Source organism: Balaenoptera ricei, chromosome 6, assembly GCF_028023285.1.
Source record: "Balaenoptera ricei isolate mBalRic1 chromosome 6, mBalRic1.hap2, whole genome shotgun sequence".
Classification (NCBI taxonomy): Eukaryota; Metazoa; Chordata; class Mammalia; order Artiodactyla; family Balaenopteridae; genus Balaenoptera; species Balaenoptera ricei.
In genome coordinates, this window is record NC_082644.1 from 82,337,170 (window position 1) to 82,352,188 (window position 15,019).

A 15,019-nucleotide genomic window follows, 5' to 3' on the forward strand; every position below is an offset into this window, starting at 1 on the left:
GTATAAGTGTTCTCCAGTTTGTGGGTCACCCACCCAGCAGTTATGGGATTTGATTTTATTGTGATTGCACCCCTCCTACCATCTCACTGTGGCTTCTCCTTTGTCTTTGGATGTGGGGTATCTTATTTGGTGAGTGCCAGTGTCTTCCTGTCGATGATTGTTCAGCAGTTAGTTGTGATTTCAGTGCTCTCACAAGAGGGAGTGAGTGCACGTCCTTCTAATCTGCCATCTTGAACCAATCTCCATGGCTGAGAATTTTTGTTCCTGGAGTGACAGAGACACACCGAAAGCAGTTGGCAAATGACATCAAGAACCCCAAAGAGAGCGTGGTGTGTTCAACAGAATATGAATTCTGGAGTGTGACACATCCAAGTGTGAATTCTGACTCTGCCAGTTGACACTAGGAAGGAAGTGACTTTATTGTGAGCTTCAGTTGGCTCATCTTTAAAGCAGGGCTGTCACCTCCCTGATAAGGAGGGCATGAGGATGAGATGATATGATATATGTTTAGCACAGTGTTTGATATGCAGTGGCTCTTGAGTCAACTGCAGCATCATTTCCCCTTGAGCTTTGCCCAGGTCATTACCCGTCTTTCAACTGCTCATGCAGTAGAACATAGTGGGAGGCAGAGATGGCCCAAGGAGATTAGACTGAGTAAATTAGACTCCCTGTTCCTGTCATTGGTATGTCGTTACCAAGCCACCAAGGCATATAAATTCACACTCATTTATGCATATAGAGAGAAATACTTTCATTAAAGATTTTTACAGAGTTGTGAAACTTCTACATGTTTTTCAACAGGAAAACTATTTTTTGTGCTAGAACATAAAACATAATAAATCACCTAAAGGCCTCACTCACCACACACACAAAGTAACTGCATTTCTCTAGAAAGACTTACAACAGTCGCACATCTCTGTCCTAATTATTTTTACAGAATAATTGCTAGATATTATCAAAAATTATAATTAAATGCATGTTCCAAACTAATTAATAAAATAGCATTTATTTGATAATTTACATTGGGTCCACTTGCTTATGCTGGTGAATTAGCAAAGGTTCCACTCAGTAACTAACTAGAATGACAGCAGAGTTTAATTTCAACACAAGCCAAAAGTGGACTTTTTTCCTCACTTGCTACTTATATGAGACTTTTATAAATAGCGTAAAAGTATTTGATTAAAACCATTGTGCTAATTATATTATGGGAAATGACATGTGATTTCAGCCATAACAAAAAATCTCAGATTTACGGGTTTTAGGCCGCTCAGAATTCAGAAATTCTTCTCTGTTGTTGTTTTTATTTGTTTTTATAAAGCAAGATTTTTCAAAATAGGAACAATTCCTGACACACAGCAAACCCTCAAGTATTTGTTGGCTGGCTAACCTGCTAGTGGGTTCACATGCTACTAGAACCCAGTCTTCTGTCCTCCTGCCTGAAGTATCAGTACAACAGCCAGACCTTTCATTGTGAATTCAAGGTCTAGTTCTATCTCATGAGACATTGGAAACTTGGGCAAGGTGTCGCAAAGCATGGAAATGTTGAGTATGGCATTACAGAAGTGGGCCTCTCATAGAGGGAGGTGGAGGTGGGAAGGCCAAGAATCTTCTCGACTATGCTGGGGTTTCATCGAAAGATGATGATCCAAATAAAACAGCAAATTCGATACACATGTTTTAAACATAGATTTGCAGATGTCGGAATTGTTTGAAGTATAGTTCTGTCAGAAAGTCCAAACTTCCGTTCTTTTCACCATCTCCCTTGGAGATCACTCTTAGCTTTTAGTAGCTTTGCCTGCCGAGAGAGAATTTCTCTGGCTCCCTGCACCTATTCCTTCCAACCCTGTATTTTTAGTTATTTGTTGGACATCTCAGCTAGGCATCTTGCGTGTGTATTATTTGCACTACAAATTCATCATATTCACAAAGTGCTTCCCCAGACTAGATGTTCCTCCCAATTTGCCTGGTTTTCAGAGTACTCCGTTCCTTGTTCCCTGAGTTCAGAAACTCAGCTATTATTGGCTTCTTCCTCACATCTCATTAGTTGAGTCCTACGCAGTTTCATATCCAGTTACTTCTAGTGTGTCATCCTTCTCCTTGCCTAGTTCAGGGCCCCCATTGCCTCTCGTCTAGATTATTCAAATAATTGTCTCTTATTCCTCCTATCCACTGTACTCCTTGCCACCAAATTTATTCTGTGAGTGGCTTTGCCCCAGTAACGTCCCACTCCTTCTCCTCCTAAAAACACTCTTCAGTAAATTCTGTTTGTGAAATTCTCAGGCTGACCTTCTAGGCCCTCCCCCTCCCTTTTATACGTTTTGTGTGTGTGTGTGTGCGCGCACGTGCGCGTGCAGTGTATTTTATCAGGCTGTGCTCGGGCCAGCTCCTTCAACCACTTACTTTGTTGGGTCATTGTTGAATAAATGCATTCTCCAATTAAAACCAATCCAGGACTTTCCCACATCATTTCACCTCTTCCTTTTAGAGCTGCTCCCTCCACCTGGAATGGTTTTTCCATCTTCCTCCCTTTTTGGTAAAATCCTTCCATTCTCTAAAACCCATCTCCAGTACCGTGTCTCTCATGAAACATAAGCTTTATTTTTGGTTTTGGAACCACCACAGAACTTCATCCTTCCCATTTTGCACCTGGTATTGTAATCACTTCTATACTTTTCTCATCATGCTTCCTAGATTACAAGCCACTTATGGGCAAGGCAAGTGTCTTACCTGATACTGTATCTCAGCATGACGTCTAAATCAGAATATGTGGATAAGGAGTACCGATGCATTTAATTAGGTAGAAAAAGAAAAGTTTTTCAAGCCTGGGCCTCCCTAATTTCTAGGAAAGTTGGCTTTCATTACACATTCCAGTACTCTTTGCTAGCTACACATCAAAGAGTTTGTTGAAATCTGATGATAAGTATGTACTAGAGCTTTCTTTCTTCCAGTTTTGAGTGTCTTATATATATTAATAGTAAACAAGGGGCTACGTTATATCCTTAATGCAATTAGGCTCTTGAAATTCTTAATAAGGGAGTTACAGGAACATAGTAGGTGCTCACAGAGTGGTTGTGGTTGAGTTGAATAATGTCATATTGAAAACCTCAAAAGAAATGGTGTGCCTGATTTCTTAACTATTTAAATTCTCAAGACTCTTTAAAAACCATTTAGTTATTCTAGAGGGGAGAGAAGGGATGTCTTTTCAAGGAGATTATCATTAAGAATGTATAACACCATCTCTAAACTTGGAATAATCTTCCTTTTTCTTTCTTTAAGATTTAGTCGTCATGACCTCTTAATTGCTAAATCAGTTAGCCTTTGTCTCCATCGTCATCCCTCAGAATCTCAGCCTTTCTCTACAAGCATTACTGCCTTCCCCTCCTTGCCTGAACTGATGCCTGGCTCTCTCCCAAGGGAACCCCTTCACCTGCAGCCCTCCAAGGGGTGCCCTTTCATTTACTTCACATCAGCAGTCGGAGCCAGTGGCAGGGCTGATAATGGCTATGGTTGATTCCCTCCCCCACCTCCTGTTCCTTTCCAGTCTCTTCCAGAACTGAACTCATTCTACCTTCTTGTGAAAACCCAACCCCTTTCAGGCCTGTGCCATGGGTCTCTACTCCCTCCTCAGCCTTGTTGGGAGATTTCCGAATTAATTAAAAACTTGACACTTGGTCCACTCAGAGCCTGCCATCATCCTGGGTGTCACTGCTGCTCACAAGGTCAGCCCCCCAGTAACATCATCTCAGGGCTTGGGCCACATCACCTCTAGTGAACCTCTGCCCTTCTTGACTTCAGTTACCTACTTGTAGACCCCAAAGAAGACCTTGTCATCAGCCCTCACTGTCACCTCCAGGATCCACGCATGCCATCCAGTACAGCCTTCTCTGCCTCTACCCAGAGAAATCTTGAATTGCAGATCCGTTCCCAGCTTTCTAACTGTCTCTCAAGCCCTGGCTACTAGCTTCCCCCTAGATTGCTGCACTAGCCCCCTGACTAGTTTTCCCTCTTCCATTCTGCCACCTACAATCCATGCTTCCCCCAGCAACCAGAGCAATCCTTTGAAAACATGAACTGAATCATGGCGCTCACTGCCCCACACACAAGTCTCCAGTGACTTCCCACTCCACTCGGAATAACAGCCCAAACTCCGCCTCACAGCCTATGAGGCCCTTTTTCACGTGGCCAGGCTGCACCCCTCTGCAGCCTGTCACTCTCCCCTGAGTGCCCCTGGCTTTCTCCCTTGCTGCTGCTTCTAAGACTCGCATTGACTGCCCCCTCCCTTCGCTATGCGTGCAAGACTAGGTCCTCCCTCAGCTCTCAGCTTGCACACCGCCCCGGACCTTGCTGCGTGCCTTCCGTCTCTTTTATCTGAAACTCTGTGTGTGTGTGTGTGTGTGTGTGTGTGTGTGTGTGTGTGTGTGTGTGTGTGAGAGAGAGAGAGAGAGAGAGAGAGAGAGCGAGCACATTTACTGCCGTCTGAGGTTACTGATTTATGAGCTTATATATTAGCTCTTTTCCCTTCTAGGATGTAGACTCTGGAGGATAGGGACTTTGAATATCTTATTCATCTCTGATTCCCCAGCATCTAATAGTACCTGACTCATATTGGGTATTTGACTAAGTGAATAGTGTAAGCGTCCTACCTCCCTCTGGCCTTCAGTGTACCATACTCCTCCTCATACCATCTTCCTTTCTTGGCCAAGGAAATTAATACCTGTTCTTTATATTGCAGCCCCATTGCCATGAATTTCCCTGTTCTTCTCACTTTGTCAAATTCCCAGAGTACGTGGCCTGTCCATTGTTCATAGCATTGACCATCTGACATTTTAATCTTTATATATGTTAGTATCTCACTAATGAATCAGCCCCTCAGCCCACCTGCCACCTACCCCCAGACCCCAGAAGGTAACTTTTGGAGAATAGGGGGTAGGCGGGGTTTTTTCTCTCTTGTATCCCCAGTCCTTTCTGTTGCATCCCCAAGTGCTTCTCACACTGGGATAACCCAAGAAATATGTGACTGACCATCTACTCCCCCTTCCATGTTATTGTCTCTCCTGGTTATCTACCTCTCTGGCTGCTCTTGCTGGAGGTCCCCTACATGTTGTAAGCATTTTCTTAAATTTTGCATCTAGTCTACTCATTACATAATCTGCCCCAGGATTATTCTTTCTGCTCCTTTAGCTTCAACTATCACTTCTTTGTGGAAGAGCGCACATCGATCTTTCTGATCTGAACTCCCTTCTGAATCCGAGTACTCAACTTCTGGTTGAGATGTTTGGGTTCTCACCTGCCCTCAGGTTGAAGAAAACCATACCATTTACCTCCGCACGTGTGTACCCTTCGGTTATGCTTCCCTGTCACCTTCACTAGTGTATTGTGGCCTACCTAGCCACCTGGGTTCCGAGCCTGAGAGCCCTGCTCGGCATCTCTCTCTCCCAGGCCACGCGGCCAACATGTCTCCAAGTCCGTTGCTTCGACCACAGGAATATATCTCCTGTCTTCCTAGCTTCCCACCACCTCCGCCTCAGCAATCCGACATACTCCTTCTCTTCTACAGCCCAGTTCTAACCCACTTCTCTGCGTAATCTACAGAGAGAGAGAAAGCCCTCTGCCCTCTGGTCCCCAAATCTGCCACAGCCACATCCTTTCTGGGGACATTTGGGACTTTGTTGATGATGTCCCCTCAATAATGGTCTGAATTTTGATGCGTGTGGCTAGCCTGTAGATTTTTGCGTTAAGGAACTCTAAACTGTTTTGATTCTAAAACTTCCCTGATAGGTCCAAGCTCCTGTCCTTTGTCTACCCACAAATGTTTTCCCTTGGTATGTCTTTCATAAACTTCTTCCCGTAAACGGAGCACATTCTGAAGCTCCGTGCCAAAGACAATGCCATCATCTCCAAAGTGGGCTACTGCCCGTGATCGTTCCCCAAGACAGGCCCTGCTCCCTCCTGCCTACCACCGACATCTCCTGCCTCCTGAAACCCAGCATGCATCCCAGCGGCCTCACTTGCTGACTGTTCCCTGACTTCAGTGCCTTAAGAATACAGGTGTCTGTTGAGGGAGATGCTTTAACTAAAGTTGCATTTTAGAGCCAAGTGCTTTCACAACTGGAGGGTTTTCCCTGGAAATGACCTGGAGATGGAGGTACTGATAGGAACTCACAGGTGGGCCTCTGGGGCAGTCACACAGGATGCTTTTTTTAGGTTCTAATTCCACTGGGAATGGGATTACTAGGATTTGTTATTGTCAAGTCTGATGGGACTTGATCCAAAAATTTTTTTTCATTTTTTGGTAGGTCATATGCCATTTCAGTATCTAGGCCTAGATCCTCTTATCATCTTAAAACTTCATAATTTTAGCTTACTGATTTTCATTAGTAAGTCACTTGATTGGAGTGAAGTGATCTGTAGGTTAAAATCTTATCACAGCCTTCTGAATCACCGGAAGTAGAAGGCAATGCAAGTTTGTCGAGTGCCCTGGAGGAGTAGTTACTATGCTGGGCATTGGTGATCTTATTTAATTCTCTAAGAAGCGTAGGTAGCATTCACTCCATTTTAAAGATCAGAACCAAGTAAGGTTCAGAGAGGTTATGTAACTACTGATGTCACACAGCAGCTAGCGAAGAGTTGACACAATATTTGATCATAGATTTAGCTCTGTGGCTCTGAAAGTTATGTTCTTTCCACCATATGCAGTAAATTTGACTTGTTTGCAAATCATACGTAGCACTGAAAATGTTTTATTTCTCGTCTCATTACAGTGATCAGTTAAGTAACATTTTTTGCATTCTCCCTTTCCTGTCTTTTCTCCTCGCCACTGCCTTAGAGCATACTCCTTCCACGTTACTGCAGACGGTCAGATGCAGCCTGTCCCCTTCCCCCCGGACGCCCTCATTGGCCCCGGCATCCCCCGACACGCTCGCCAGATCAACACCCTGAACCACGGGGAGGTGGTGTGCGCGGTGACCATCAGCAACCCCACGCGACACGTGTACACGGGTGGGAAGGGCTGCGTCAAGGTCTGGGACATCAGCCACCCTGGCAACAAGAGCCCTGTCTCTCAGCTCGACTGTCTGGTGAGTGAACGTGGCTGAACATGGTTTAAGCCTTCATGCAGAAAATAGGACCTGGATGTACCAGCAACACACAGAATTGATCCCAAGTGGGTAGTTGTCTTCAGTGGTTTGTGCTGTTTGACTAGGAGCGCTGACGAGAAGGTGTGTCTTCTTTCAGTTACTTAAGGTGGATTTATCCGGTTCTTCACGTGTGGCACTTGCTCCAGTGCAGTTTTCATTCACCCTGCCCAGTGCATGGGAGCAGGCAGACCACTTGTTTTCCTATCTGATAAAGGAGTTTAAGAAAACTACAAGTCCCCGGTGGTTTCTGTGAGAGTGCACCCAAGTATCAGAATCTGTCACATTATGAGACAAGAGTAACTTAATACTTCACGTGGCAAACACTAGCTACCCCATTAGCTGTCTCATGGGTATTCGTCCTCGGGTTATTTAGGAAATTTCAGTTTGATTTTCATCCTTGGACCAGCAGTAGAATGTTTCGTGGCAGCACGATGCTAGGTCAGTTTAAGGTAGCTGCACAAGATTCCCATAACCTCACGAGCTGGGAGGAGGTGGTGTCTTCTGTCACGTAACCACGCCTTGGTCAAGCCTTGCCTCCAGTTGGTGCTGCTTAATCAAGCCCGTGCTGCCCCTTGGCCAGGTAATGCAGGGCCAGGCGAACGGAAGGGACCACAAGGTCTCTAACTCCCTGGCACTTGTTTGGCGGCAGAAACAGGGCCTTTCAGCAGCCAGGCCGAGTGGACCCGGTTCCCGGTGGGGCCCCTCCAGGGTTGTGAGGGTTGCTGCGTCTGCGTGTGCAAATGACTCAGGCGGCTGGTTGATTTGCTGGTGCCGAGAGTGGGTCTAGATCTTTGCGTTTTCATGCTAATTAAGATTAAATATCTCAGTACTGAATTTTGTAGATCAAGTTTAAGTACTTCCTTAATTTCATGTAATTTACTAGCATTAATCTACTTTATCATTGTCATAAGTGAAAATAGCTCATTGAAACCAGGAGGGAACACAATACTTTTATGGATTTCTGCTCTCATGTTAATGCTGTTTTCCTTTCCTCATGAGTAACCTCTTGATGGGTTTTGTCTCTACAGAACAGGGATAACTACATCCGTTCCTGCCGATTACTCCCTGATGGTCGCACCCTAATTGTGGGAGGGGAAGCCAGTACCCTGTCCATTTGGGACCTGGCGGCTCCCACCCCGCGCATCAAGGCAGAGCTGACGTCCTCGGCCCCCGCCTGCTACGCCTTGGCCATCAGCCCCGACTCCAAGGTCTGCTTCTCATGCTGCAGCGACGGCAACATCGCCGTGTGGGACCTGCACAACCAGACGCTGGTGAGGTGGGTCAGCAGGGTCCCTGACCAGGGCACTGAATTTGCCTGTGCTGTGCCGGAGAGCTGTGTGTGTGTCTTTTTAAAAAAATGAAACACAGCTGTCTTACTAAACATTGTTAAGAATAGCGCCGTTTTAAGATGCTGTAAAATCTTGTCTTCTGCACCATTTGAACTTTTATCGGATGAGGGATTGTTTTCTTTCTTTTTTTTTTTTTTTTTTTTAATTATACGAAGCATCAATCACCAATTCAGGTTTTAAAATAGGAGGTCAATTTTATTTATTTTTCTTTTTCATAAATTTATTTATGTACTTATTTATCTTTGGCTGTGTTGGGGCTTCGTTGCTGTGCGTGGGCTTTCTCTAGTTGCAGCGCGCGGGCTTCTCATTGCCGTGACTTCTCTTGTTGCGGAGCACGGGCTCTAGGCACGCAGGCTTCAGTAGTTGTGGCACACGGGCTCAGTAGTTGGTGGCTCGCGAGCTCTAGAGCGCAGGCTCAGTAGTTGTGGCACACGGGCTTAGTTGCACCGCGGCATGTGAGATCTTCCCGGACCCGTGTCCCCTGCATTGGCAGGCGGATTCTTAACCACCGCACTACGAGGGAAGTCCCAAGAGGTCAGTTTTACATAATTAATGCACATAAGGTGCTCATGACCTCATGAGCTCGTTAGACATACGTCGTTTGCCACCTGTGCTAACAAACCGTCGTTGTCAGTAGGTACTCACTGAGAAGGTTCACAGTGCGTGGTGCAGTCCTTGGTGCTGTGTGTATCTGACACATTCTTTCCTCCGACAAATGATCATTGAGCTCTTACCTTGGGCCCAGGCATTGTGTTGGGTGCGCCTCACCCTGAAATGATCTACGTAATCTGTTGTCCCACCTTACAGGATGGATAGACATAACTATGTCTGTTTAGAAATGAGGTTGTGTAGGATCGGCACTGATAGGAAAAGCCCTGAAACACGTGTGTCTCCAGATGTCAGCACCTGAGAGAGCAGGAAGCCAGAGGTGTGATCCACTAACGGGTGTGCAGAGGGTGTGATGGAGCCCAGCTACAGGTCCAGGGGAGGGTGGAAGGAGAAGAGGCCCCTGCTGTCCGTCTGTAACGTATTTTGCAGGACGGAGCTCTATAAATGCATCCAAAAACAAAATAATTATCACTTTTTCCCCTTTTGGGTAAGGCTCTTCTGAGGAACTGCTTCTAAGCCCCAGCCCCCGTGTCTTTCGTACATTCTGCCTGCTCCTGGGGCAGCTGAGTCACACGGAGGCTCTTTGCACACTCCTTACTTGAGAGCGCGGCCTTCCACCTGGCACAGCCGCCTACAGCTGCGCTGCTGCTCGCTGGCAGAATTCGTTCTGCTGCTCTCTGTGCCCATCCCCAGGGCTTTTAGAAGGGAAACGACTCCTTACATCCTCTGAAATTCTCTCCTCCTTTTATATCACACTGACAGAATAGGTCTCGGATTGTGTCTTTGATTAGTTCATTTTCATGTGGCTGTGTTTTCTTTTGATTCAGATGGAGATTTTTTTTCCATCATTTGTTTCAGTTGTGTTTTAGCATAAGAGTAATTTGAAGAGGACTTCCTAAGTGTTCAGAAATAAACAAAACGTGCAGGAGATTTCAGCATCTCAATTAAACTTTAATCTCTCTACGTATATGCCTTGTTATTACTTTGAATAATAGAAAATATAATAAACCAAAAGGAAATCTGCCAATAGGGCCTGTAATGAAATTGATGGCTGAGGAATTCTAAACTGAGTTCACCTAAAAATTAACTGTTGAAGGACTTTTCTCCATGTTGACATCTTCAGGCAGTTCCAGGGCCACACAGACGGGGCCAGCTGTATTGACATTTCTAACGATGGCACCAAGCTCTGGACGGGCGGCTTGGACAACACGGTCCGGTCCTGGGACCTGCGCGAAGGGCGGCAGCTGCAGCAGCACGACTTCACCTCCCAGGTGCGCACTCGTGCACGTGACATTTTAGAGACCTGGTTTTGTGAAATATATGAGAGACTTCAGAGGCAATTCATTGACCATGTGACAGAGTCACTTTTGACTCAGAATTAGATAACTAAAAATTTTGTTGTTTTCTGTGAAAATACAACAGTATATATTTTATTGAAGGACAGAAAAAATTTCATTTATTACAGGCTTTAGCAGGTTTTTATTTCAACGACCATTACTCTGTAGGTCTTTGAATTTCACACAATTGATTAGTAAGTTAGATTGTGGAGATCTGACTCATTACTTGGGATCACACCTTTGACTTTGATTTCTTCCTGTACAGTTCACATTATCTTGATTTCCTTCATTATTTAAGTAGTATCCCCGGAGGAAGCAGTGCCTTCCCTTTAAAGGAAGTGTGTCCTCTGTAGCCATCATCACCATCACCTGTTTTAATTCTAGATCTTTTCTCTGGGCTACTGCCCAACTGGAGAGTGGCTGGCGGTGGGGATGGAGAACAGCAACGTGGAGGTGCTGCACGTCACCAAGCCCGACAAGTACCAGCTCCATCTCCACGAGAGCTGCGTCCTGTCACTCAAGTTCGCCCACTGTGGTAAGCAGGCCCCTGGCGTCCACTGCCTGTCATTCCTCCTTCCTCCTGATTCATTTCAAGTCCGGTCTTTAGTTCATTGGCGTGTCCCTCTTCAGAATTATATTACCTCCTCACATATGCCTACTTCCCTAATACCATGTAATTTTCTGCAGTTTATCCACTTTATCCTTGCCCTAAGTATAAATGACTCATTAAATCTAGGAGAGTGGGCTTTATTTTTCCAGTGAAGAGAAACTCTTATTTGTTGCAGATTAGATGAGTTTTCCATGTATCATTTGATGCTCTGTAACACAAGTCTCGGGACTCTGACAAAGGAATAAACACTACCTTTTTTGAAACCCTGTTCCTATAGGCAAATGGTTTGTAAGCACGGGAAAGGACAACCTTCTGAATGCCTGGAGAACACCTTACGGGGCCAGTATATTCCAGGTAACACTTCACTTGTGTAGCCTTCACTCACTGTGTGCTCACTGCTTGGTTCTCTGTGCGTTCTCGCAGGTTAATAACGCACGGACGTGTCCTAGGAGGTCGGAGCTAGTGTCACTCCCGTCGCACAGAGAAGAAAACTGTGCCTGAGGGGGAGACTAGGGTCCCAGCTGCAAGCTGTGCCGCCAGGAGTTGTGTCCCGTTCTCTTTGAGCTCAGAGCCAAGGTGCCGTGCCCGTGGCCCTAACTAGCTCTTCACGCCCCATCCCTTTTTACATGTTAGAGTAGCAGTTTCATGTCTTCTGTGTAATTTATTTGTTTATTTAATTTTAATTATGGCTTTTAAAATTTTTGTTTAAAATTTGAGCATTTTGCTTGAATATTCATTCGTGTTGTTATTCCTGATTTCCCGCCCCCAAAAGAGTGCTGTGGAAAAGTGTAATAAATCTTGATTAATTTTATGAACTTTTATTCTTATTAACTCAGTGGTACTTTGTGTAGTTTGTGGAATTATTTGCAGGAGAACCAGATTGTAGGCATGATACACACTCACATACAAATCTCTCTCTTCTCTCCTGCTAGTAGGTGAGAATTTCATAGGCCAGTTAAAGAAGATTTCCTTTTTAATCTTCTGTATTTAGGATGTTATTTTCTAGGTGGTGGTCTTTTTTTAGGAATAACATAACAGCGTTGCAGTTTTCTTGACCATGTGGTACTAAGTCGTAGAGGAGATTAATTCATTTGAATCTAAAGCTGCATATATTGAGTGAAAGTACTGTGCAAGATAATAGGACAAAAATAGCAGATTCTTACTGTCATGAAGTTTATAATGTAATACAGTGGTTTTTGTATTGTCGATCACAACCTTTCAGATGGTCCCAACCAGCACTTCTTTAAAAAATGAAATTAAAAATGAAATTAAAAAAATGTTAAGAGTATATTTTTTGTAGTGAGTATAAGTATTATATCTCGTTTCTCTGGGTTATGAAGTAAAATTATGTCTCGGGTCTCTGGGTTGTGAAGTAAAATGTATTTATTACAGGTTGCGTTCCAAAAGTTTGAGAAACACTGGTAGTGGGTTAGCATCTGCATGTCAAACGTTTATTTTTTAACTGTTCAAAGTCCCAGTTAAAATCCTGTGGGGTTTGTTTGTTTAGCACAGTTTAGTTAAACGTTAACCGTGACTGCTTTGCAGTGGGTGTAGTTGAACATGGTATTTGGAGCTCTAACAAGAGTGGTAACATTTTTCTTCCTAACTATTGAACTCCTCCCCACTTGCACATTTACATTCTATTTTTACATAGGGAACAACGAGGTTTTATGTTAGAGATATTCTTACATTCCCTATCTCAAGAACTATAGTATTTTCAATACGGTTCCCCATTATTACCTCACCTGGACTCTGAGGCCACCCCACCTTCTGTCGTGGCAGACAGGTAAGCTGTCTCTACCTAATTACCTCTTCTAAGGAAAGTGAGGGCCACGACAGGTTAAGTGACGTGTCTAGCATTCTGCAGCTCCGTCTGCATCCAGGCCATCCGAGTGAAGGCGAGGGTTTTCACACTGAGAACCCTCTGCTCTTAGCTGGAGACTAGGCTTTGAAGTAGAGCCTTCCTTCATCAGCGGCCAGGACTGCCTTTCCTCGCTTAGGCTCCTGTTTTGGTCAAGGGAACATGTTATGCTTCTTTTTGCTCCAGATCCTCCAGTCCTGCCTCTCGGTACTCGTGGGTTTCCTTTCAGTCTTTAATGTGTTTGTGTGTCTCTTTCCCAGTCCAAAGAATCTTCATCGGTGCTCAGCTGTGACATTTCTGTGGATGACAAATACATTGTCACTGGCTCTGGGGATAAGAAGGCCACGGTTTATGAAGTTATTTATTAAGGACAAATCTTCATGCAAACTGGACTCCTCCTTGTAGCACTTTGTTCTGTCATCCTTCTGTTCCCCCGCATCCGAAACCAAGGATTTCCAGTACTCATTGCAGTCGTGGAGCTCAGTCCCCGCCTTCCCCCACTTCCTCCCTGCTGTTGAATTGTGAATACTCGTTAAGAACCTGTGATACCAAATCTTCAGCTATCTACTCGGAAGAACACGGATAACCCTACTTAACAGTGAAAGGAATCTTTAATTATGTATTATATCTGTAATATATTTATTTTGTTTAAAGAAGGCTTTCTAACAATGACTGACTAAATAAAGCTGTCTGCTCCTGCATTGATAATGAAGATGCGTTGTATTTGATACCCCTCCCCCCCTTTTTTTGGCAAAGGAGGGGAAAGGAAGGTTTAAAATAACTGATTAAAAATGTCACTAAATGTAGACTAATGACTGTATAGAGATGTGAAATGTATAATTACATATGGAAGCAATATGTTGCTGTGTTGTTAGATGTTTTTGTTTTTTACTTATTTTAAAGATGTTTGGAAATTTGAACAATTAGAAGGTGACAGACCATGTCATATTCATTTGAGTCTATTTGGACAACTTTAACCAATATATCTATAGCTTTAGATTATATTCGATAAAAGTAATTGGACTTTTTCTTTTTTTCTTTTTTTGACTTGTTGACAAGTGTCTTTGTAATATGTTTTTAATTCCTTTTTTTTTATTGTATGATAGACATATGAACAAATTAAATTTGGCCTCAAAGGGAGAACTTAATCCCTTCTGGGTATTTTTGCCACATTTCTTTGCAGAGGGAGGTGTATACCTTTGGGCAGTTTTGTCATTACGAGAAATGATGGGTTATTTTTTGGCATGTTCTTTGGGAACCGCACAGATTCAGGGGAGGAGTCCCCCCACTGTGCAAGTCAAGTCTTTTACAAGACAAGGAGCAGAGGAGGATTTGCAAGGACCTCCCTCTGAAAATCAGAAAGAATGGACTCTCACCTGGGATGAGGACTTGCTTTCTTTACCTCCGGTTCTTTCCATGTCTTAGCTGGATGTCCCTGAAATGGACACAGGCTGTGCCATTGTGCCAGAAACATTGTTGTTATCTTTTATGTTGTTGTTGTTGCTGTTAAACTATGATATGTGACTCCTTTTTTTTATTATTATTTTTTGTTTGAATGCTTTAAAAATCTTTTAAGTCTGTGGATCTGCTGATGTACAGTGCCTTTGCTGCTATGGATCAAAATCAAGAGAACTGTGTAGATAAACTTTATTGTATAAGTAGAAAATTACTTAATTTCATACTAGAAATGGATGGATGCTGCAAGTTGAAATGGATTGTCCATTGACGTTCCTAATGTGGTAGCAGGAAAAAAAAAATGGTGTCTTAAGTGCTTAGTGTTTGATGTCTTTAACAGTTTCGTAAAACTCTACAGTGTAGAAAGATTTTGATACTAAACTGTGCATTGTACATAGTTCTAATGCATTGTATTGACCACCAGTACTTCTATAATGGTAGATTGTTTGTGCATTCAGACTTTTAAGCATTAAACATAAATAACTTCTAGTATGCTTATTTCTAATTCTTCATTTTGCTGGTTTTAGTTTATTTTTCATCTTTGACTATGCCACTCGTATATATTAAAAATTACTAGTTTTATTCAAGGGAGATTGCTGTAAAAAGTCATGTGGGCTTTTTTATTGTTGCTGTTTTAGTTCTGTGTTCTTACTTGAGAAGAG

General features: G+C 43.6%; 1 protein-coding gene across 5 annotated transcripts in view; it reads left to right on the forward strand.

Moving 5' to 3' along the window:
- TLE4 (TLE family member 4, transcriptional corepressor) overlaps positions 1 to 14,818 on the forward strand; it is a 147,920-nt gene extending 133,102 nt beyond the window's left edge. For all 5 annotated transcript variants that reach the window (XM_059924964.1, XM_059924968.1, XM_059924965.1 and 2 more), the window contains 6 exons: positions 6,827 to 7,076; positions 8,165 to 8,412; positions 10,218 to 10,365; positions 10,816 to 10,966; positions 11,319 to 11,395; positions 13,163 to 14,818. In XM_059924964.1, coding sequence (XP_059780947.1) covers positions 6,827 to 7,076; positions 8,165 to 8,412; positions 10,218 to 10,365; positions 10,816 to 10,966; positions 11,319 to 11,395; positions 13,163 to 13,270 — 982 coding nt within the window. In that variant the 3' untranslated portion in view covers positions 13,271 to 14,818. The remainder of the gene's footprint in view (positions 1 to 6,826; positions 7,077 to 8,164; positions 8,413 to 10,217; positions 10,366 to 10,815; positions 10,967 to 11,318; positions 11,396 to 13,162) is intronic.
- The last annotated feature ends 201 nt before the right edge of the window (positions 14,819 to 15,019 follow it).